Source organism: Chinchilla lanigera, unplaced genomic scaffold, assembly GCF_000276665.1.
Source record: "Chinchilla lanigera isolate Chin_1 unplaced genomic scaffold, ChiLan1.0 scaffold00065, whole genome shotgun sequence".
Classification (NCBI taxonomy): domain Eukaryota; kingdom Metazoa; phylum Chordata; class Mammalia; order Rodentia; family Chinchillidae; genus Chinchilla; species Chinchilla lanigera.
The window spans coordinates 7,968,023-7,993,624 of NW_004955466.1; the positions used below are offsets into that span (position 1 = coordinate 7,968,023).

The 25,602-nt window shown below is 41.6% G+C and overlaps 1 protein-coding gene across 1 annotated transcript in view; it reads right to left on the reverse strand.

Moving 5' to 3' along the window:
• The window catches only part of Snapc1 (small nuclear RNA activating complex, polypeptide 1, 43kDa), a 25,525-nt gene extending 14,464 nt beyond the window's left edge, over nucleotides 1-11,061 (reverse strand). Inside the window, exons 1-7 of the mRNA XM_005399162.2 lie at nucleotides 10,855-11,061; nucleotides 8,649-8,808; nucleotides 8,362-8,502; nucleotides 7,538-7,642; nucleotides 4,750-4,908; nucleotides 3,042-3,110; nucleotides 2,366-2,428 (exon numbers count right to left, since the gene is read on the reverse strand). Coding sequence (XP_005399219.1) covers nucleotides 2,366-2,428; nucleotides 3,042-3,110; nucleotides 4,750-4,908; nucleotides 7,538-7,642; nucleotides 8,362-8,502; nucleotides 8,649-8,808; nucleotides 10,855-10,982 — 825 coding nt within the window. The 5' untranslated portion in view covers nucleotides 10,983-11,061. The remainder of the gene's footprint in view (nucleotides 1-2,365; nucleotides 2,429-3,041; nucleotides 3,111-4,749; nucleotides 4,909-7,537; nucleotides 7,643-8,361; nucleotides 8,503-8,648; nucleotides 8,809-10,854) is intronic.
• Between the last annotated feature and the right edge of the window lie 14,541 nt (nucleotides 11,062-25,602).

Below are 25,602 nucleotides of genomic sequence, written 5' to 3' on the forward strand. Positions count from 1 at the left end.
GGATATAGCTCAGCAGCACAAGCGCCTGCCTAGCAAGCACAAGGTCCTGAGTTTGACTCCTGGTACCAAAAATAAACACATAAATAAATAAATAAATAAAACAAACTGGGGAATGCTAGTACTTTTCCATGAAATAAACATATTCTTAGATTCATGGAAAAAGTCTAGAGAAAAAAATCTGCAATTAAGCACATGAATTTCTCAGTACTCCATTCTGAAACCCCACTAACATGACAGTGAAAGAAAAATGCCCAAAAGCAGAAGTAACAGGAAATAAAACTTAGGAGATGGAAACCGGAAAAGCCAGCAAGGGCGAGTTGAGAGAACAAAGAAGGCCACAAGCTAACTGCCTACACTGCGCTGTGGAAGCTGGATAAAGCAAGCACCAGGAACTGCAGTCTGGAAAAGAGGGTAGATGTGATCAGTCTGCCCAGGAAGTGTCCTGCTTCCCACTCCTAAAGGCGGGCTCACCCTCCGGGGAGACCTACCCCAGCAGGCCACCAGCTTCAGGCCATCTTCAGGTCACGGCATCCCTGAGGACGGGGAGGAAGCCTCAGTGCAGAGTAGGGAAAGGATGGCAGCCAGTAGAGAAGGGCCTCCGGCTCACTTTGCAAGCAGTTCCCCGGGCACCGATGCCTGCCTCACACCCTCCCCTCCCCTCCCACACAAGGGAGGACAGGACTGCTCTTTATTCAAAGTGACTAGATACAGGAAAAAGAAAAGTAGGGGCATGAACACAGAACAGGGGCTCTTCCTGTAGGGGGCTGGGTTAGTGGCTCTACCTGGCTTCCTCAAGGTGACTGCTACCTATTTAGAATATCAATCCCTGAAGTTTATGCTTAGGAAGTACATGGGTGCATTTTTTTATCCTTTGTCTTCAGGTCTGGCCCACAGCAGAGGTGTCTGTCTCTCCCACAGCTGCAAGGTATCTAGTCTTCTGCACTGACTCCCTTGAGGGCCTAGCCCCATCGGACTGCCTATAGTATTTTTATCTAACGTAGCTCCCTGTAACATTCCCCCTTCTGAAGAAGTACCCCGAACTGCTGTGAGGGAGTAATGGGCAATGACCGATCTGGCAATCTGGCTTGCTTGTGACTTCCCCATTTGATCCCAATTTAATAAATTTTACCTGAGCAATCATACTCATAATCTTATTGGTTGACCATAGTTTTGTCCCACCTTATGCACACCTTGCGATTTCCCATTTTTCCCCACCTTGGACCCACCTCTCCTCATGGATTTGTTCTATAAAAATCCCTAGAAAGGGGAGGTTCCTTGGTAACTCACTCAGGACCCCTTCCATCTCAGACAGAAGCTTTCTTTCCCCCAATAAATATATTCAGCTCTTAAAAGAAAAAAAGGAAACTAGCTAACTCCTGTTAGCTACTCTTAAATATGAGCAGACATTTAGGGTTCTTCAATCTTTCCAGAGGGGAAAAAAAAGAAAAATACCCAGTAAAGTGAAAGAAAGATATCAAAATAAGCAGGAAACGTCAAAAACTATAGCTAATATACTTCAAGAGAGGAATTATTGCATCCTGTGAAAAAAAATAAATTTTTTAAAGATTTAGAGAATAAGAAAAATCCTCCGTATGAAAAAATGTCAGCAGAAATTCTTTAACAATCAAGTTAAGAGCTGGGGAGCTGGCGATTTAGCTCAGCGGCACAGCGCCTGCCTGGCAAGTGCGAGATCCTGAGTTCAATTCCTGGTACTAGGAAAAAAAAAAAAAGAGTTGGGTGTGGAGGCACACGCCTGTAATCCCAGCACTCAGGAGACTGAGGTAGGAGGATCACTGTAAGTTCAAGGCCAGCCTGAACTACATAGCGAGACCCTTTCTCAAAAAACCCACAAAGAGTTAACATTAAAGAAACACAAAAAAATTCCTCAGAACCCTAGGGTGGCAGACTAAAAGGATGGCCACCTGGACTGCCAAGAGCAATGCATGAGAAGACCCAGACCAAGGCACTTATCACAGAATTACCAAACTCTGAGGCTAAGGAGAAAACCTGAAAATTTCCCAAGATCACGAATATCAGAAACTGGAAGATGAGAAAGAAAATGAAAAAGTTCCTGGAGAAGGCCAGAAGAACCAGCTGACAGAGAAGAAATAGCACAAAGAGAAGCCGCAGGGGGCCATCTCTCAGGAGTAGTGGCACAGAGGCGGACAGAGGCGGAAGCACAGAGGCGGAAGCACAGAGGCGGAAGCGGAGGCGCTGGGCAGGGAAGGCCGGGCTGGCTGCTGACAGAGGAGCTGCTACTCAGCTTTTAAACTGCACACACTGTTTATATGTTTTTGGTGAGAAATTGAAGTGTGATTTAAAAAACATTCCATTTCCAAATTATCTTATGAACGAAGTAACTTACCTGAACAACAACTGAAAAGGCTTTTGATTTTATTTTTGCTAATGATTCAGCTCTTTCACATCTCTGGAATAAAAATAAACAAGAAGGAAAAACAGTTAAAACACACAGACACCAGGTGAAATCACAAACCCCGTATCTGTTACCAAAGGTAAGACAGATGACAGGGCAGCAAATGGGATCCCTACTGGGCATACACGGAGCACCAGGTTACCAGCACAGGCCCTGGCCTCCCCCAGACACAGACGCTGTCCCTCCTACTCAAACCCGAGCAACAAGGCAGGATCAAAACCACTGTGATGAGACAAGGCCTTGCGCGCCATTCCTTCCCTGCCCACTTCGGCCCAAACTGCGCATGTCTCACCCGCAAGGGTTAAAAAAAAAACTCCGGAGTCAGCAAACAGAGGCCGGCACCTAAGAACCCACAAGCAGCTTACCCTTTACCAGTAAAACCTGGTCACTACCTCGCTCCCACTCACACCTCACAGCCCTTCACAGGGCTCCACAACCCAGTGGGCCAGTTTCACGCAGCACTTACGATGCAAAACTTTTTCTGATAGTTACTCTAATGCTGACTAAGGATAGTGAAGCTTTATATACGCAATCAGGGCCACGCAAAAAGATGAAAGAACCTAAGCAAACTGCTGCTCCATAAGTGATCACAGAGCTGCGTGCTGACCTGTGATTCTTGTGCATTTCCTTCTCTCTTTTCTTCTTCATCTTTAAGATTTGATTTTAAGGGTGCATTCTGAAAGAACAGAAGCTTTCTTTATATATACTATTATACACACATTTGCAATTCCAATAAATACAAATCAATTTTACAACACTGAGGATCAGTTATTTCTTAATCATTAAAAAACTACAAGACCATTTCATATAATTACAGCATGGTTCACCATCTGACAATAAGATCACATTTTGGTTTCAGAACCCATGTAAAATACATCAATAAAATATTGAAAGCCTTCTAAGTAATGAAGGACAGCATGCACTTTATGTAGCATGAAGAAAATTGGTTTATTTTCCCTTCCTTCAGGTTTTCTGAGGTCTTATTAGGGTCCTTCAGGCCCCTACCCCATCCCCTACTCCACCCCACTCTGGCAGTACTGGAGATCGAACCCACACCTTTGCAGTGAGCTACATTCCCAGCCTTTTTTATTTGGAGACAGGGTCTCGCTAAATTGTCTAGGTTGAACTTAAACTTGCAATCCTTCTGCCTTAGTCTCGCAGAGTGCTAGGATTACAGGCCTGCACCACCACCCCTGAGTTAGTGTTGCTCATTTAAGAGAGTTTGTCTATTAAAAGGATACTAACAGATTTATTAAATGCCACAGTCATTCATGTAGCCTACTTGTGACTTAAAGTATTCAAACATTCTAAAACTTGTTACCCTCTTTAAAATAAGTAATTATTGTCTTCCTCCCAAGACTAGCATCTCCTCTCTTCCCTTCTTTATCTTTTCTATAACTAAGTTTGAGACGGTTCATTGATATCATGGAAAGACAAAATCAGTAACAAATCTTTCTGAGAGACAATCTATGGGTCACAATACCTACTCTAGCATTTGTGAATACACTGACACATGCCCAGATAAATAAGTAACCAGAAATGGCTTCTTTTCTATTTCTTCCCTAGATATACTTACTAAAATGAAATGGGATAGTTTAAAAGATGAATTTAGCAGCCGGGCATGGTGGCACATGCCTGTAATCCCAGCACTTGGGAGGTTGAGGCAGGAGGATCATTGTGAGTTCGAGACCAGCCTGGGCTACAAAGTGAGCCCAAGACCAGTTTGAACTGCATAATAAGACCCCGTCTCAAAAAAAACAAACAACAAAAAAAAGATGAATTTAGCAATAGTGCATTCAGGTTTCCAAGGAAGAAGTTTCTCTAGCTGAAAAGGCTGATGTGCCCAGCTCCAGCATCCATACCTTCGGGTCAGAAAACTAAACTGGACATCTGTGCTGATGAAATCTGCAGATAGACAAGCCACATCACGTACAGGATATGGCAGGCAGATAAGCACATATCCTGTTACTGTGGGTGATTAATTCAAAATTTTAAAACAATGTTGGGATCAATGCTATGCCAGAGAAAATGTATCACTGTGCCAGATCCGGCCAAAGACTGTCAATCTGCAACCTATGGAAATGCCAAGCACAAAGGTTATAAATAAATCTGCGGTACAAGATACACACACACACACACACAAATCCATTTGAGAAGTCAAATCAGATGACATAGCTACTGAGTGACAAAGCCAAAACTAGAGAAGTAAAACCCTCCAAATCTCAGCTCCTCAGGAAGGCAGTCATGAAGCCAGGCTGCCTCAGCACTCAACTCTCATGCCTGGCAGAAGGCAAAGGAGCAGGCCCCCTTCTTACCTGTCTGTCTCTGTGCCACTGCTGATGCTCCAAAACTATGTTCTTAATATTATCAAAAAAATCATCCTTTATCAAGCTGAGGGCTTTGTCCGGTTTGGACTTATCAGTCGAAATTACGTGTTTCATGTTCTGATAATGCTCATGAACATTCAGCATTTCCTGAAAGTGAAAATACATGGGTTTGATTTTAATTTTTGAGGAGAAACTTAAAGGCAAACTAATGTTGCACAAAATTACCTTCTAAGGTGACTGTCAGTTGGCAGGAAATAGTGTGCAGCAGTACTATGAAAATAATATAATCACGCAAAATAATACAGCTTTTTTAACAAAACAGTTAGTTTTTAGAAGCATGAGTTCACTGAACTCAGCTCAACAAACATTAGCTAAACCACACTGTTATGGGGAAACAATAGGAAAAGTCTAATTGAGAAATACAGAATTGCATTCCCAGACATAACAAAATGATTTGTATTATAACATATCATTAAATTTTACTTCTGACAACTAAGAACATATCTTTACATCATACTGTCACATCAAGGACATTTACAGGGCTGGGAATGTGGCTCAGCAGAATCCTTGCATAGTAGATACAAGGCCCTGGGTTCGATTCCCAACACAGTCAAAAAAGTAAAATAAAATAAAAGAATGCTTCTATAGTTATTTATGCTTTTCTTGAAACTGCAATATAACAACTTTCATTCAACCCTCCACAGGATCTCAAAACCTAAGTGCCCAGAAGTTTCATTATGAATTGAGTGATAAGATATAGAAGGTATTTATTTTATGGAACCATTTCGACATTATTAATTAGCCTCCCCAAACCTTCATGCGTATGGGCAGGTCTGTGGGTAAGAAGAGAGCCCATAGCAGTCAGACTTGTACATGTCCAGGCATAGGAGCCTGTGTCTCAGATCACGTGAGAACTAGTGACACCTCCATTACATGTGGCTACAGTGACGACATCCACACATCTCCAAACCTGCCTATTCAATCAATTCCGGTAAACTCTGGTGCAATCGACACCTGGCCAAGAAATCAGAAAGTGCTTGGTAGCAAGGAATGCTCACATATACAGAATCAGCAATGAGGTAACAGTGACCAGCCACTAAACATAATCACTAAAACTTTCAATGAGTTCCCTTCTGCCAAAAACACAGCAAATATAAACTCCTTCCCATATACAAAGTACTTTTATCACCTGTACTTCAACATACTTCTTCCTCACTTGCTTTTTATTACACTTTAGATTGTCAGATTTACTGAATGATAAATCTGTCTGAGCTCGGCTCCAACTCACAGGCGCTGCAGCCATTCAGAAATGTGAATGAGCTTAACCGCACTGTGCCCTGTTGTCTCTGCACCTCAGATAACTTTACTTTCTTATCTAACTCAACTTTAACACAGGGATAAGGACGTCTACTATAAAAAATAATTTAAAACTACTGAAAACATCTGCTTTTCAGGAATACGGCAGGAGAAAATGGTCTAAACATCTGGCATAGATCCTGTATTAGACCGTATCTTCAGACATTGGGTAAACATGTCATTTCCTTCAATTCTTGACCTTTTTAGAGGTATAAATACCTTTGAGAAGCTTAAGGATACTGACCTAGACCTCACTCTAAGTATTCAGGCATACAACGTTGATCTTTCATATATTTTAAAGAGGGGCTGGCCCATCTGAAACCCATTCATGGTCTCCAGATTAAAACTGTCCTCAAAAATAAAGTCACTATGGCACAAGGCTAGAGTGGTTTCAAATCAATTTGCTCCCTGAATTAGGAACACAGCTGCAACCTGGCTGACAAATGCCCTGGGGTAGCTGAACACTTCAGCAGATCAGAATTCTGATCCCTCTTTCACTGTGGATTTAGAAAGTGTAAAGAGAGCTGGGAAAAATAGAAGCAACACTTATTTCAGGTCCACTGTGCGCTATATGCCCCACTCAGCACTCTTTGGGCTTCGCCGCATTTCAGGTCTCACAGCTGGACAAAATATAGATTGCAGTCACAGCCAGGTGAGGTGGGGGCGCCTGTATTTCCAACTACCTAGGAGGCTGAAGCAGGATGATCCTTGGAGACCAGCAGTTAGAGGACCATAGGGAAACACAGCAAAACTTTGCCTTTTAAAAAAGACTGTGATTCTAGCATTAATGAGAAGGAAACTAAGGTTCCAAGAGATGAAGTAAACGTGACCAAGGTGTCCTCACCACTTTCCCGTCTATATTCTTTGGAAACATCAATGATTAGAAGGCTGCATGTAATCCAGTACTGGGCTTATGTCAGATGCTTTCTATGCAGGTAGAAGTCTGTAAGTACCGCTGCTCACCCGTGCCAAAAAGATTTTTCAACACTGTCCATCTAATCACCATCCAATTAAATAAACGTTGTTAAAAGAAACTTAGAAAGGAAGTACGTACTATAAAAACAGAACTTAGGAAATAAATGCCTACTGTTAACAGATCAACAGAGTCACTCTAAACTCATTTTTTAACCTATGTAAAGTCAAACATACCACAGTAGTTTTAGAACATGAATTAGTACATAAACCCACAAATGTTCAATCTAAGTTTTCTACATCTGTTTCTTACTATGTGTCAAAATTTACAAATCTAGATACATGTAGGGTGTTTCATTTTTGATGCTTTAGAGAAAACAGAGCATTGTGATTTGTTAAAATCACTAAAAATTTGTCCATACCCAGAAGAAGTAGTTATAACCACAATATACAATCAGCAATAATTTTTTTTTTTTTTTTACATTTTAGGGCATAAAAGCAAATTTACCTCTAATACATCAGAAGTGATAAGTTTCATTACACGATCACTTGGGTCCTTAAATTCTTCTGTAACTTCAGCTCGCTGAATTTTTTTCTTCATTCTATATGAAAGCTAAAGGATAACAAATGTCTTTTAAAGTGGATGTCTGTTAAAGGATATTTGGAAACTACCTGACAGGTCAGCAATAAAAATTATCAATATATATGAATTTTTAAAAAGTAAGTAGGTGTATACTTATTAAATATCCATCTTCCAAAGACTATAGACTTAGACTACCCCATTAGATGCCAAGCCACATTCTTATAAATTTAAATGAGGTTCAGACGTTAACAATCTGCCAGGTAATGGCACAATCAGAACCTCTTTAATCTAGTACCATTGTCACAAAACTGACAAAACAACAGATTTTCATAGAAGTGCCACCTTTTCACCAACTGACATTAAAATTCATTGGTCCTCTTTGAGTAACTCCTCTGACATACAAATTTTAAAATGTACAAGCACAGGAAGTTGCTAAATCTCATTTCCTCTCCCCCAAATCTGCTTATATGTGGCGTCCAGAAACATACTGTATTCAAAAGCAGAGGCCGTCCAGGTACCGGAGAAAAACCAAAAAAAAAAAAAAAAAAACAAAACCAAAAAAAAAAAAAAAGCAGAGGCCGAACTTTGCAAGGAAAAAAGTAATCAGAAAACATTTTCTCCTCGTTCAAGAAAACTACATGTCTTGAACACTACTAACAGTCTTTCCATTTTTCTGAAGATTGAGGTGCTTTCTGGAAAGTAAGTATAACTGCTCATTCTGACAAAGACAATTACTTAAGGCAACATACCAATTTAGGCATTGCTGTAAAGTGAAACGCTCTGTCTACTCGGAGCTTCCTAAAAATGTAAGCTGCATCAAAATGTTGTGCATTTATCAAATCTTGCTGAAATTTTAAAACTTCATCCCAATCCTTCAGTGCAACTCTGATCTGCAATAACAAAGAGTAAAAAAGATGTGTTATTCATAAATGTGTTACAATTTTGAAACACTATTTCTATTTCAGTCAGTACATATAGAATGAATAGGGTACCTGTTTCACATTCCTACTGGATGCGAACAACTCACAAATATTACCTTTTGTTTTGGTTGGCACAGCTGGGTGTTATACAATCCATACAACAAATACAAAGCACCAACTCTGATCTGGAAGGTGTATGGAGGTAAAAAATATCTCCAAGCCAAAGCTAAGGCTTCTTTTGTAAATGTGTTCTTTTCTAAATTTCTCATTTTGCCACTGTAAAACAAAAATATATAAATTATGATTCACTAAGTAAATAAATGACCAAAAAAGGTAGCACAGGTATATACTTCTTTAAAAGCAGTTGCCAATAACAGTGTGAAGATTTCCTGCAGGACCCTTTCCTGGACTCAAGCACAAAGGGCTTGTCAGGTAAACACGGCTTATAGCCTTCAAAACCACCAACTTTACTTGCCGAACTGACCAGAGTAGAGAAGAAGAAACTTGAAATTATCGCTAATAAACTATCTGAAACTGCCAACTTCACCAAAACTTTTTTAAAAAGCATCAAGATCATACTAAAGTCAATATGACACCTTTCTTACAACTTCAGACCAATTTTTTTTGTTTGTTTGTTTTTTGTTTTGTTTTTCTCCGGTACCGGGAACCGAACTCACGACCTTGCGCTTCCAGGCAGGCTCTTTGCCGCTGAGCTAAATCCCCAGCCCCAACTTCAGACCAATTGGAGCGCAATACAGATTATTTTCTATGTGACACCTGAAATGAATAGATTAAAAAGTCTATTTTTAATACACTGTTAGCTAAAATAAACGTCTCAAAGTGTTTTACTTAATAGCTACAGGTAACTGACACTCTTTACAAATATAAATGTGTTGAAATTTTCATTTAATAACAGCCCTGCAGCCAGTAAGCACTGACTTTCTGGTATCTGATTACAAGTAAGGAGGGGAACATGATGCCACCTTCAAAATTATTTCCCTATTCGGTAAAAATTGGGGTAACCCTGGCCTGGATCAATTTCCCCGATGTGCACCACCCCCAGGAGTACGATCTGAAAGATCATGCATGGGTTTTAGAAGCTGCCATATACAGGTTCCAACATGCGCTCTACCACTTCCTATTTGCAACCTGAGAAAAAGCAACCTTCTTAAGCTTCAATCTTTTATACAGCAACGATAATTATACTCGGTTTTCTTAGTTGCTCTCTAGATTAAATTAATTAAACTATGAGTGCATCATATTTAGTAGCTATTTATAAAAATTGGTTCTCCTTTTATGAGCTGTACAATAAATAGCTCCTCGTCACCCACTCCCTGTAATTTACAAACTACATAGTTTACATTAGCAGAGACAAAAAAAAAGAGAACTTTTACATTTTATTCAGCAAAACAGTTTTAACCTTAAGGTCTCATTCAATCGATTAATCAGACTTTTCACTATTATCTGTTGTCAATCATGGTTCTCAAGTTCAGTCTAGCAGAAGAAAAATTTAAAAGTAATAATGTACACAAACACGAATAGGGGATTTGAAACACATGTAAGGCATACGTTAGTAGCTCTCTCAATCCTCACAGCAACTGTATCAGGTATTATCATCATCTCTACAATACTGTACAGATGAAAAACCTTAAGCAAGTAATCTGCCCCAAATCCTAGTCAGGGGACCTGTATCCAAATTCAGACAGCTGGATCCATCATCTGCGCTCTTAATCATTAGGTACCCTGCATTCCCTTCTTCGACTACTGTACACGCTTAAAGGTCGTAAAAGTGCTGAGACAAGCATAGGTGTCATGGGGGCGGGAACGGAGCACGTACAGGAGGCCAGGACTTTCCGGGAGGAACTGTTACTTGGCCACAGGTGTGGGTGAAGAATAAAGCGGTCCTTGTGGGCAAGAGGTTCCCGGCTTGGGAAACGCCTGTGCAGGGCCAAAGGCAATTGCTGGAGCAATGCGAGGAGGCTGCAAGGTGGGCAGAGGCGGCACCAAGGGTTGCCGGCCGTGTTACCGAATTTGAGTTTTACCCAAATGCAACCGGAACCGCTGAAGGGAGGCGGGAAGGAAGTGACACCGAATTTGAACTTCAGAAGACAACGCTGGCTGCTGCACGGAAAAGTTAATGCAATCACGCAGGACTCTGTCTTTGCTCCGGTACTGGTTTGTTTTTAAACGTGGGGTTCTCGGCGAACAAGACCGGGCCTGGCCGCTCCGAGTCGGAGCTGCGAGGAGGGACGCCAGGGGCAGCGCGGCGCCCGCGCCCAGGCTTCCCCACGCCGCGAGCACGGGAAGTGGGCAGACACTCACCAGAAGAGGGTCCCAAACTTCATCTTCCTCCAGAGCTCCGTGAAGTCCTCGAAGCGCACACTGTCCATCTCCTGAAAGCGGCTAAGCAGCTTCTCGCAATCGGTCTGCAAGCCGGAAGAAGCCTCCATGCCTCCGCAGTCAGCACGGAACACTAATCAACCGCCCTCGGTCGCCGTCGCCGAGGAAACCAAACCCGACGCCCCGCCCCGTGCGACGTGCGCACGCGCGCTGTGGCGTACAGCCTTGCGCCTTTAGCTCCGCCTACATCCGGCCCGAGCCAGCCGTCCCGGTGCTTACTGCGCGTGCGCCAGAGGGAGGCGGTGTTTTGCGAGCTGGAATTTCTTTAGAATAGGAGAGTTGGTCCTTTCAATTGCCGGGGAGGGGTTTGTATGTCAAGACTGCTCTGAGCTTCAAAAGGATTTTAGGTCTTCATTTTCCGCTGGTGTGTGTAAACTAGCTTTACCATTACTAACACTTCTTAAAAAGGACCTTGGAGTGGGGGCAGTCAAACCCACTCCCCACGTGGAAGGATCGAAAAAGAGCGCTTACTGGGAAATGGACTCAACTCATTTTTCCTGTGATCCCGGGACCCTTTATAGTTTATGCACCTTAATACAGTGCTTAACAAGTGGCTGTCTCCTTGTACCCCCTCTTGCTTTTCTCTCATTGCTGAGGCAAAATACCTAACGCCCAAAATTAAGAAAAGGTTTATTTAGCTCAGAGTTTGTGGAGGTTTCCGTCCACACTCAGCTGGCTCCAAGGCAGGGTGGCACATGGCACAGGGAAATGGCAATGGAAAAACAGCAAAGCAACAAGAGCAGAAGGGAGGAGCCACAAGCAAGCCTCTTTCCCTCTCTTATATTGTATGCAAACTATTTGCCCCAGGGCGGATATAGCGCTCACACCCATAATCCCAGCATTGTACCATGGATCAATCATAAACTCTAGAAGCACGCCCCATGACTGCATGAGGCCTTGAGGGGACATCCAGACACAAACCATAACATACACCAAGTGGTTTTGAGATCCCTTCTGGGGAAGAGCTGTGCTTCAGACCCTGTTGCAAGCAGTCCTCCCATGCACTCCTATGCTCCAAGCCAGCACAGTACTTAGTAGAGTTTGCCTACGTAATAGGTCTTGTTATTTGGCTAAATTGACTCTGTATAGTCTACCTCTTACCTTCTTCCAGAAGCCAGCTGTGGAGTACTTTGGACCATTTTTCTGATTGCAAGGCATGCTATTGTAGTGCTATGCTTTAGATGTGTCCCGATATATTAGAAAAGGATTGGGTTGTCTGCAGATGGGGGATCAACTCATTTAACCTTCCTGATCATTGTTCTTTTTAAATACTTTTATGTAAACATGATGTGTGAGGTTAGAAGCACAACAGCGAAACGAACACCTGTCTTCCTGTTTAGGAATCAGAATATTGCCAACCCCTCATATAAACCTAAACCATACCCATAACCTTAGTAACACCCATCTTGACTTTTATTTCTCATTCTCTTGTATATGTTTATCACACCTGTGTGTTTAAACATATTTTAGTTGTGTTTGGTTTTGAGTTTTATAGAAATGGTATTGCAGTGTATAACACGTACTTTTGAATTTGTTATGGTTTGTGTCTTGATGTCCCTCCAAAGCCTCATGCAGTCGGGAGGCGGGGGCGGGTGCTACTAGAGTTAGTCATACTGTAATGCTGTGATTAACGGTGTGAGTGCTATACCCACCCTAGGGCAAGTAGCCTGCATACAATATAAGGGATGGAAGAGGCTTCCCTGTCCCTGTCCCTCTCCCTGGCCCCTCCCTCTTCCTCTCCCTCTCTCTCCCTCTCTCTGTCTCCCTCTCTCTCTCTCTCTGTCTCTCTCTCTCTCTTCCTTCTCTTCTTCCTCCTCCTCCTTCTCTTTTGTTGCTTTTGGTATCTTCTGACGCTGTGAATGGTTGCCCCGCTGCCATGCCACCGTGCCTTAAAGCCAGCTGATTATGGACTGAAACCTCTACAGTCTGTAAGCTAAATAAATTTTTCCTCCCTTTAACTTTGGGTGTTTGGTATTTTGTCTCAGCAAGAAGAGAAAAGTAAGACAGAATTGCTTGTTAAACTTAATATTTCTTAAGAGTAACTTGTTATTCATTTCTGTAGTTCATGTTTACTATTGCCTAATATTCTGTGGTGAACTTACAGTTTATTCATTTCTTCCTCTGAAAATCTAGGTAGATTCCAGATTTTGCTATTATAAACAGTGTTACTAGCCAGGCATGGTTGCACATGCCTATAATCACAGCACTGGGGAAGCTGAGGCAGGAGGATCACATGAATTTGAGGCCAGCCTGGGCTACATAGCAAGTTCAAAGCCAACTTGTACTATATGGAAAGACCCTGTCTCAAAAAACCAAAATAAAATAACATAAATAAACAGTGCTACTATAAACACTTTGTATGTTGCCTCTTATTTGTAGGGATAAAGTAGAAGAGGGCCAATTAAGTTTGAATTTCAGATCAACTAAAAAAAAAGTATTCATTGTTTACCTTAATTTCAATTTGGACATATGTATTATCTTTACTTCACCGTGACAAACTACATGAGATAATCAATTTATAAAGTGAAAGGATTTTTCAGCCCATGGTCAGTTGGCTCTGTTGATATTGGGCCTGTGGCAAGGCAGTACATCATGGTGGGAACATGGTAGACAGCCATTCACCTCATGGCAGCCAGAAAGCAAAAGGAGAGGGTAAGTGGAAGGGAGCTCAGTGGCTGCTTCAAGTGCATGTTCCAAGTCACCTAATTCTTTTTCTAGGCTTCACCTTCAAAAGGTCCACCTACCTTCCAATAGTACCATGGTCTGAGGACCAGACTTTTAACACCTGGGCCTTTAGATATAAATAAGGGCATAGGTATTTCTGAGACTGGAGACATAAACCATAGTTCCATAGAGTAATTTTGTTTGTTAAGTGTGGAGGACCACCTAGTACCTCCTTGAAAGAGGAACAATTGCCTCCATTTTAGCTGAGCCTGACCCTATTTCCATGTATTGATATGTACAGAGCTGACTAGGACTTTTCCTTACCCCTTCAATTGGCTTTCAGGAATGCATATTAGTCTAGCCAAGATGCTGATGGTAATCTTTGGAGATGGCAGGCGTGTTTCCCCAACCCCTGTTGCTCCCTCAAGTGAGCCGGGATGAGGTGGGATGTGTGAGCCAATGCTCCACGCTGCAGGCTGGGATCGAGCCTTGGGAATAGAGGCTATGACTTCCTGGGGCTTCAAAGATTACACATCAGAGCTGAAGCACTGACCTCAAAACATTAGATGCTATCTCAGTGGTGTTATGCAGATTATTCTTTCTGCATATCCTTCTGTCTGCATATGGCAGAGGTGATTTCAGGCCTCCTACCTAGCCTAGCTCATGGCACTCACTTATTTCCTGCCACTCTTACAGTCACTCATCCTCAGGCCACTCCCTTCTTCATAAATGAATAAAATCTGGGTTCAGTCCTGGGTATAGGCTTTTGTTCCAGATAGCCATCATCATGGCTGAACTTAGGATCCCTTGGTTCCCCATAACTACAAATGTGTCTTAGTGGCTTTATTCTCGCCATGGGTTGCAGTTGATGTGGTAGATTGGAATTGACTTGCTGGAATCCCAATAACTTTTCATGGGATAACAAATATAAACTTCCTGGGCCATAAGGAGGACTAGGAAGGGCCCTCCATAGCTAAATATACAAACTTTGCATATATGTTGCAGGAATCTAGAATATATACTTGTATGTCCAAAGAATTGTTGGATGACAATAGTTACAAATCTTCAATTTTACAAGATATTTCCAAATTGTATGAGAGTTCTTGGTTGAGCCTTATCAACTCAGAAACTTGGTATCTAAAGGTGTTCTCAATATACATTTCTCTGGGTAGAGACTGCTTCCACCACCACCACCACTACCACTACCACACCGAAAAGCCATCTGAGGTGGCCTAGATCCTTCTGAGAAAAATCATCCATAAAGTCAGGCAAGGGGCCGGCATTCCTTGTGGAAGTGGTGCAGATGGTGGCCAAAGGACTACAGATTACTTGGAGACAGCAAAAAATACACCATCCCCAGAGCTCAGGGAAAGTGGAGCGAAGAGGCAGACTCTAAAGCTACAGCTGGGGAAACTGTGTCAGGAAACTCCAATGTACTGCAGCCAGCTCTTGCCAATAGCCCTGCTGAGAATTAGGTCTAGTCCCATTAAACAGATTTTCCCCTTTTGATGTTCTCTGTGGGCAGGCCCCTCTTATTTATTTATTGTTGAGACAGGGTCTTGCTATGTAGTCCAGGCTGTCCTTGAACTCACTATGTAGCCCAGACTGGCCTGAAACTCATGGGAATCCTCCTGGTTCAGCCTCCCAAGTGCTGGGATTACAGGCATGTGCCACCACAACTGGCCCCCTCCTCTTATTAAGAGAATAAGGGCAGGATTTAAAGGAGTTTGAGAACCTCATTCTGAGACAAAAGATGCAGGTGTTAGGCTCACCTACCAATGGGTTAATAAAACCTATTGTTTCTTAACCCACCAATGGGGTAACCCACCAGTAGATTAAGAAATAATTACCCATGAGTTTGTTTGTTTTGGTTTTTTGGGGTTTTTTGTTTGTTTGTTTGTTTGTTTGTTTGAGACAAGGTTTCACTATGCAGTTCAGGCTGGCCTTGAGCTCACTTTGTAGCCCAGGAAGTCTCGAATTCATAATGATTCTCCTGCCTCAGCCTCCCAAGTGCTGGAATTACAGGCATGTGCCACCATGCCCAGAATACCCATCAGTTTGAACCACAGATGCTCAATCTTTCAAGCCAGGGGATGCTGTGTGGGTAAAAGCATGGAATGTCCAACCCTGAAACCCCTCTGGAGGGCCCATGATTATTATGCTATCCACTCCCATAGCAGTAAAGGGGGATAAGATTGGATTCACTACAGCAGAGTAAACCCAGTGTCTAGAGACTGGGAGTTCATTCCCAACTCGTCAGCAACCAGTAAGCTGATGATGCAGAAGAAGCAGACCTTGACCTCAGGAACACAAATGAAAGATGACAGCCCTGCTCTGGTCATTCCAGAGGCTGAATAGTCTATGCAGGCAGATGCCTGAGGATGGTGCTGACTAGTGACACAGACAGGCTGCATCCTTTTCATGACTATCTTCAATACACTGCCACCCTTTGCTCTTATGTGTATTTGGGTCTGTAACTCCTTTTACCCTAGCCTTTGATGAGACAGCTCCACCAACTGGAAATGTAGTGAGAAGTGCCTGCTGGCCCTCACTTTTCTCTGGAGGGTGAGATGTTTTGCTGGTATTGGCCACTTGCACTCAGGGCCCTATTGGGAACCTGAGTTCCCCATCCTGTGACCCATGCATTCACCTAACCAGGATAGGTCATGGAGTTACTTGGACTCTACCACAGCCACATCTCATGCTTAGTGATTATACAAGGGACCCACACATAGTAAGACAACCCATTCTATCTGCCAACATGAAAATCAGTACACCTCTGTCGACCTGAAATACTCCCCAACAGGAATGGTTCAAAGTCCAACACTTCCAAGGTGACAAAGCATTAATTAACAAAACCCAGGTTACAAGTCCCCACCTGCAGTAATAGCTTTTGATGTATGTGCTGCCATTGCTAAAATTCCCTGGATAGTCCTAAAATGTGGAGGATTTTCATGGGAATGAGAATAAAGGCTCAGTCAGAAAACAGGCTCAATGGTAAGTGTATGGGTGAACAGGCTTCACCCCAATCTGTCTGTTATGGTGACCACTGGGCTTATTGTCCCTAGTGGAGCTGTGTCTCATGGACCACTTGGAAGGGTAAAGATAAGGTGACACTCCTCTAAAGGGGCTGCCACTCTTAGCTGGGAATTGGGAACCTATAACTCCATTACTTTTTACTATCTTTAGTCCAGGAAACCCAAAGTGGGAAAATGGCCTCTGGATTTACCCAGAGACTATGTTACATTTCAAGAAGGTCACTACTGTCCAAGTGACCACATCTTATCAGGTCTTTCACTCACTTTATGAGGAAATAGTAAGTAGCCCCCTCCAATCATGGCCACAGCCAAAAACTTGTTTTTAGCCCTAGCAAAGATGTTAGCCCAGACTCTGAAGATCTCTTCTTGCAGTGTATGTGGAGGAATCAGTGGCCATGGGAAACTAGACAACTGAATTCCCATGGACCTTATATTGACACAGGGTACACCAGCTCTACATTAGGAGTTTGGTTTCTCAAGATCTCAGTAATTGGAAGAAACTGCCTTGCCCAGTGGGGAGGATGGTTCAGCATCTCTGTAGTGATCCTAACACATCTGGGTCAAAGGTCCTAAACTCACATAATCTCAACTGCCTGGAAGACCAGATAGTAGGGGTCACCTGACTACTTTGAACCAAACCCTTACTCCTTGTCCAACTTTTCTCATCTAAGGGAGGCCTGGGACAATGTTGACTCAGACACTGAATGGGGGACACCAGATGGACTGCATTGGATATGCAGAAGAACCACATACGCTATACTTCTCCCAAGCTGGTAGGGTCTTGTGTATTAGGGATGATCTCCTCATCTTTCTATTCCCACTTGCCAGGGGAGAACATCTGAGGGTCCAAGTGTATGGGAGCAGGTATGCCCATAGACAACAATGTATCCTGCAAATTGGCCATTGGAAAGATAATGAATGGCCCCTAAATACATAATTCAGTATCATGGTACTGCCACTTGGGCAGAGGATGGGTCCTGGGGCTACCACACCCCTATTTATATGCTAAACCACATACTTAGACTGCAAGTAGTTGTGGAAATTATATCTAAGGAAACTGCCAAAGCTGTTAACTTTTTTAGACAAACAACAGACCAAAATGCACACTGCCGTCTATCAGAATTGCTTGGCCATTGATCATCTGCTTGCTTCTGAGGTAAGGTATTGTGAGAAATTTAACCTAAGCAACTGCTACCTACAAATAGATGCGGAGGTAAAAGTCATAGAGGAGATTACAGACCAAATGAGAAAAATTGTTCATGTTCCAGCCCAGACCTGGAAAGACCAGGACATCGGGGAACTGATTGGGAAATGGTTTACAACTCTCAGGGGATTCAAAACACTCATAGCTATTACACTCCTGATTTGGGGAACCTGTTTGATCCTGCCTTGCCTGGCTCCCTTGGTTATATATTTTGTCTCCAGCTGCACTGAAATGAGGTGGAAAGAAAAAATGGCAGTATATGTGATGATGTTATGGAAATACAAACCTCTGAACCAGGATGATGCTCTTTGACCTGAAATAGGAGGGGTCCATCAAAGGTAAGCATCAAAGGAGGAATGTGATAGGGCCTCTCCTGATGGGTTGGGTGGGAACTTTCTACAATGCAGCAATATCAGCCTCTGTGTACATAGGTATAGTTCTGATGTAACTCTGTAACATAAGTCACACCCAACCAGACTGTGGAATGTTAATGTATACCCCGACCAGACTGTAAATTGTTAGTGTATGCTCACATAAGGGAGACAAACACAAAAATTGTATAAAAGGGCACAACTACACCATGTTCCACACTCAGCCCTTGGATGTGAATCCACTGTCAGTGTCAACATGAGTAAACCTGCTTCCTGGGGAAAAGCTCTCAATGTCCCATCTCTGTAAAGGAAAATCCCACAGCAAACTTTTTATATAGTGCTTTGACAGAGTAATTTCATGCCCATTGAATCTCATAATAGAAAAATGAGTTTATATTTGGAAAGACATTTTAAATTTCATTTTTTTCTAGTAATTTATTTTTATTGTAGTTCACAGAAGTATCAGCCCATGATAGATTTGGGGAAAGAGACCATTACCAAGAAGCACTGATGTACACCATTTTAGTCCACATTCCACTGGCAAAAATTCAGTCACATGGACCCATCCAAGAACAAAGAGAGATGGGAAATGTAGACCCCAGCTGGGCAACCTCATCCCAGCAACAGCTCTAATTCATGAAAGAGGGTGCACAAGCTTTGTTGGAGTGCCAGCTTTTTTACCATAATTTTGTTCCAAACTTCTTAAACTATTTAAAGTTTTTACTTTTAATCCACCATAATCTATCTAAAAATGATTCTTATGTATGGTATGGGTTAACGATCCAATTTCATTTTTTTATATATACAATCATGGATATATGAGGTATAATCACAAAATATAATGAATGTTTAAATTTTTAAAGATTTATTAACATCAAAGATACTTTGTCATTATCGCCCCCCGAAAAGGTTCCCCTTTGCTTTGAACACACTTATCCCGTTTTTCTTGCCACTTTGTGAATCAGTTCTGGAGGCCCTAGTATCTTTAGCTGTGCTGTGGTGACTGCCTCAATTCCCTGAATCAATTCAAAACATTTACCTTTCATGGTCATTTTGACTTTGGGGATAAGCCAGAAGTCACACAGCGCAATACCCAGTGAGTAAAGGTCATACCACCTTGATAGAAATTGCTGTAACTTTGACTTTGATAGAAATTGCTGAAAACATTTTGAATTGATTTAGGACATTGAGGCAGCCATGAAAACACAGCTACAGACACTGAAGAGGAATTCCAGAACTGCTTCACAGACTACCATAAACAACTGATTACACGTTGTTTGAAGCAAGGGGAAGTACTTTGAGGGAGATTAACGTCAGTTGATTTTTTACTGCAATATTTTTCAATTTTAAGTCACGGTATTTTAAAGTTTTTATTTTATGGAAAAAAAAACAAATTTTCATAATCAAATCAGGGAAAAACAATAATTATTATGCTGCATAAACAGTCTGTATGTTATTAAATCTTGTATATATACTATTTGTGTGTTAAATTTTCCAGCACCTGTTTCTGAATAGTCCCTGGAAGCTTCCCCAACACAGAAGTAACTTTTGTCAAAAATTAATTGTGAATTGTTAATCACAAACAGTACAAAGCTCTATGGCTCTGTATCTGTTGTTAAAATAACCGTTTCTTTTACTGTTAGTGCATATCTACCACCCCTAGCCTCCTTACCCACCCTCAGCCCTAGGGTTTGGGCCACCAGTACCCCTGCTTGAAATACTCTAAACATCTCACAACTCAAAACAAATGGCTAAGCTTGGACAGGAAGAGGTCTCTAATATCCTAAGCTTCTGGAGTCTCTAATATCTAAATAGCTTCTGGCTTTTTGTGGGGCTTCTTATCTAACGTGAAGGCCCCACTCACTTCATGACACTAGTACCAGCTTTTTAAAAAAATGTAGTTTTCAAATATTTTTCAAGAGTATTCTGATGATCCTCAGACTTTTGCTTTTCATATAAATCTTAAATATAACTTGGAAGCTAGGCATGGTGGCACACACCTTTAATCCCAGCACTTGGAAGGCTGAGGGAAAAGGACTGCTGCAAGTTCAAGGCCAGCCTAGGTTATGCAGTGAGTTCAAAGCCAGCCTGCAATAGCAAGACCTTGTCTCACAACACCAAAAAAAAATTTAAATAAATTTGTTAAATTTATTTAACACTGTATGGGGCTGGGGATTTAGCTCAGCAGCACAGCGCCTGCCTGGCAAGGGCAAGGTTGTGAGTTCAATTACTGGTACCGGAAAAAACAAACAAACAAACAAAAACACTGTGTCGTTTTTTTCAGTGGAATGGGCCAATATAAACAGAAAAATGCTGCACAAAGGTCAAAGCACACAAAAGTAGCAACAGAACAAACAAAAGCATGGATAAATCAAATTTATCAGGTTTACCCTGAATGCAGCATGTTTGTTTATGGACTGACTACCCTGAACATCACTCTGGCAGGTGTCATTTCAACCAGTTGATTCTTGTATTGAAAAAAAATGGATAAAAATTGTCATTTTTATATTTCCTGTTATATTATCTTATAAGAACTAACCCCCCAAAATACAAATTTTGGTCGCCTTGTATTTAAATAATTGGTCTGATAAGTGGTTAAAGGCCAGGCACTTCAACTTAGGTGCCTCCCCCTGAATCCCCTGGTGTGGTTGACTGAAAGGATTGTCAGGAATGATGACTCAGGGAGCTGAGTCATCTTAAGGGGTCTCAACTTCATGCTTGTCCCAGAATTCATTCTGATCTTATTTATATTTATGACATGTAGTGCATATTTATGATGCTGTAATAAGGGTGGACTAGGGTAAAGGTGACCAAAAGGTCAAGCTAGGAAATCCAACATGCATGTGCCCTTCCTAGAGCATTTCATGGGTTTTTATTTTCTTTTCTTCCACTTTTAGGATAATGGAAGCAGGAATAACTGTAGGTTATTCTTTAGAATGGAACAGAGAGAAGGGAGTAACTCCCTCATCTCCATTGTTTCTAACTGTACTACTATGGCTTATATTTAGATATCCCATGAGGCCTCATCTACTCACAGGTGAGGTTTTGGGGGTGGCTGAATCATGGGTGTGTGGATTAAGGGTATGTGATAGCTTGTTTATTCTCCTGGGTATGGGGTAGTAGCAACCAATACACTCATAGTCTGAATGGAATAAAAGGAAAAGAAAGACTTGATGCTCAATGTTTTCAGTCTGCCCTACCGTAGACTTTCTCCTCTGTCATGCCACCCTGCCTTGGAGCCAGCTAAATATGGACTGAAAGCTCTATAAACTGTGAGCTGTAACAAACCTTTGTTCCTTTAACTTGTGGGTGGAAGGTGTTTTGTCCCAGCAATGAGAAAGAAACTAAGACAGGTTTTGGTACCAGAAGTGGGGTCATTTTTGTGATACTACCTGGCCATGTGGTTCAGAAGCCTTTGGAACTGGCTTGTGGGAAGAGTTTGGAAAGGTTTAAAAATGCTGGCTAAAGAAGCAGTCCTAGGATGTTATAAGCTGAACTTGATAGGAGATTCTGGTTAGAGCTCAAAAGACCAGAATGCTGATAGAAATGCAGCCAGTAAAGACCAAGCTCAGGAGGTTTCAGTTGGGAACAAGGATTGTATAAGCAGCTGGACTCCAGCCCATTTGTGTTATGTTCTGGCAGAAATTCTGTCTGCATATTGCTTGAGTCTAGATGCTTTGCAGGAGACTGACATTACATGCAGCAGGAGAAAATCTGGTAGGAGAAATATTAAGGCAGTCTAATGTTGAGGTAGTGGCATGGCTGCTGTTGGGGACTTTTAGCCAGATCTATTTCTGGATCAAGAGCAAACAGCCCAGCAGAATGATATAAAAAGTTCTGAGTTTGGCCAGAAAGAAAGCTCCAGTCAAATTGCAATCTGCAAAGATGGAACAGAGAAAAACTTGGTTGCTGAAAATATTAGCAATAAAAAGTTAGCTTTTCAAGATAAGACGATAAAAAGACTGCCTGGTGGCATCATAGGAGTCAAAAGAACTCCACAGTTTGTAGCCTCAACATTTCAAAGGTGAAAGACTTTGCTCTGAGAAGAGAGCCCCAGAGCAATATGTCCCAGAATGGCAGCAACTTAGAAAATTTGTTACTTGATAATGGGTTCACAGTGCTCAGTTGTCCAAGTACTCTACCCCTAAGCCAAAAGAGAAGGAAGCCTGGCTATTGCTCCAGTTGGTGGAAGACCTTGGTGTTATTCACATGGTGCTGGTTTTATGAGCATTCAGATTGTAAGAGTTGTTGGGTCAGGAAGCCTTCCACTCAGATTTCAGAAGATCTGGGAGGCCAGGCAGTGTGCCTGGTGGGAGGGCAACGTATAAAGCTACGAGTCTGAAGCCAACAGTGTAGTGGAGACCCCAGAAAGTTGGCAAAATCAGGAAATGGATCATCTGAAGAAAGATACAATGGGTGAGCAAAGCCCAAGAAAGAATCTCTGAGGGTTACAACCATAGAGGCAGAGCTGGAGTCCACATTTGCCATGATTGCCAGGTGCTAGACATAGAACTATGGGATTTGATGTCTGCCTTGCTGGATTTTGGTCTTTTTTGTTTGGTTCCATTCTTTTCTATTTGTACCTTTTGGAATGGAATTCCAAGTTAAGCAAAAGAAGTGTTTAACTTTCTTTTCATCATTACAGGGGCTTGCAGCTAAGAGTTTGTCTTAAATCTGAGGATAATTTGGACTTGGATTTTTCAGAAATGCTTAAAACTGTTAGGACTTTGGTAACTCTTAGCGGCGGACTAAATGCATTTTGCATGAGGGGATGTGCATGAGTCTTTTGGGGGCCAGGGACAGAATATTATGGCTTATATTATCACCTATGTTTCCCCAAACCTCACATATTCATAGGTGGGTCTCTGGGAAGTGGATAGATCATGGGTATGTGATACTGGATTAAGGGCGTGATAACTCGATTAGTCCACTGATTAGCATAGTTCCAGGTGTGGATAACAGGAAGACCCACTTTGGGTGTGGTGTCACCAACCAATAGGCTTGTAGCCTGAATGGAATAAAAGGAAAAGGAAGGCTTGCTGCTCAATGCTTTCTGCTTGTCCTGCCATGGACTGTTTGTCCTCTGCCATGTCCCTGTGCATGCTGCCCTGACATGGAGCCAGCTGAGAATACACTGAAACATCTACAAATTGTGACCTGAAATAAACCTCCCCTCCTTTAACTTGTAGGTATCTGGTATTTTGTCCCAGCAGTGAGAAATTAACTAAGATACATTCTTACTGGGATATTAATAGGATTACATTAAATCTATATGTCAATTTGGAAATGAATAACATCTTTATCATACTGAGTCTTTTTATCCATAAACATTTCCTTAAGCCACTTTCACCATCTCTAACATAAAAATTTCTCCATGAACTTATTTTTGGTTTGATTTTTTTTACGTACCTTTGCTTTTGTTGGCTATTGTATTTAGTATTGTTTACTTCTTCACATTTTCTAATTGCTTAATTCTACTATGTAAAAATACAATTTTTTTTGTTTGTTTGTTTCGAGAGAGGGTCTCACTTTGTGATACAGGCTGGCCTTGAACTCAAAGCACTTCTCCTGCCTTCGCCTCTTGCATGTTGGGATTACAGGTATCTGTCATCATGTCCAGCTACAACTGAATTTTATACATTGATCTAATATCCAGCCTTCTTGTTAAACTCAATAATAATTTTAGTTTGTTTAGTTTAGTTTGTTTTTTCTTTTTCAAATCTTACACTATTAATTTCATTTTCTCTTCTTATTTCACTTGTCTACCTAAGACCTCCTTCTATATTATGTTACATACAAATATGGGAGCATGGGTATATGTCTGTTGGCTATTGAACCACTAACACTAAAAGTGATTGGCACCCAGCAGTTGCTCAATGGAGAGTCTAGTGACTTTGTAATTTAAAGTATTTTACTTTCAACTCTAGGACTTCTATCTGATCCTTTTAAAATAATTCCCATCTACTTATATTTTTATTTGATAAGCTACTGTCATCATGTATACATTTAAGTCTTTAAGTATGGTATTCCTGTATATCTTTAAGTGTGGTATTCTTTTAATATATGTGTAATGGCTGCTTTAAAATCTTTGTGTCTTAAATTAAGCATCTGGGCCCTCTGGAATATAATTTCTACCCAACCTTTCTTCCTGTGTATGAATCAAAATTTTCTGTTTCATGTCTCATAACTATTAAAAATTTTAAAAATCTTTAAAATTAAAATGACAAAGTATCCATAATTCCCCAAATCTCCCAAGCTTATTGTGTTGGTCAGCTTTCCCATTGCTAGAACAAACTATGTGACATCCATAATTTAAAGGAGGAGAAGTTTTATCTGGTTCATTTCAGAGGTTTGGTCCACAGACAACTTGCTCCAAGGCTAAAATATCATGGTAGAAGGGCATGGTGTAGCAAAGGTGCTCAGTTTCTGATAGTCAGTGAGCAAAGCAGAGGAAGGGTGCCAGAGAAGAAAAGGACAGGGACCAGATAGAGAATCCAAAGTCAAAACTCCATGATCCATCCAAACACACATGCTTTATTAATCCTGTAGGTGGCCCTCAAGCCAATTAAGTTGATAATCCAGCTCAACTATCACATTCTGACCCTTTTCAACTTGACAACAAAATATATTTCCTTAAACCATGCTTAATCTCCAAATAAAAACAAGGTCATAATTCCAACTAACATGATCTAACTATTCTATGTATAACAGGAAACACAATAATCCCTTCCCAAATGTTTCAGTAGTTCCACAATTATTCAAAAGTTCAAGTTGAAAGTCTCCTCTATGGCTCAAGACAAAAATCTTACCTGTAAACTCCTGAAAATGCAACCCCCGTAAGCCTCTGAAAAGCAAGTTACATATTCTTAATATACAAATGTACAGGGTAAACATTCCCATTCCAAAAAGGAGAAATAGGGCAATCGAAGAAGACTGAATCAAAGCAAGACTGAAACCCAGTAGCACAACATTAAACCCTGTGTAACTCTATGTTTGGCATCCAGGGTACGTGGTAGTAGGATACAAGTTCCAAAGGGTTTAGGTAGTCCCACATGTATGGCCTCTCTCTTGGGCTTGCTCCTTTCACTGCCTGTAGCTTTCCTTGGCAGACATACCATGCTTCTGGCTTCCTGAGGTCTCTATTGCACCTTCAGCTTCATTCTCACAGCTTTACACTCTACCCTCCCAGGGGAACATTGCCTGGACCTTTTGGCCTTCCATTCAAGTCTTGGAAGATGCCTCCTTCAACCCACAACTCTTGCATTCTGTATGCCTAAAAAAACAATATCACATGGACAATGCTAACATCTGCTTCCAGCACGAGCAGTAGCTGGACCCCCTTGGATCATGCTAAAGGTAACCTCTCAGTGCCTGGATGATTGTACACAGTGAA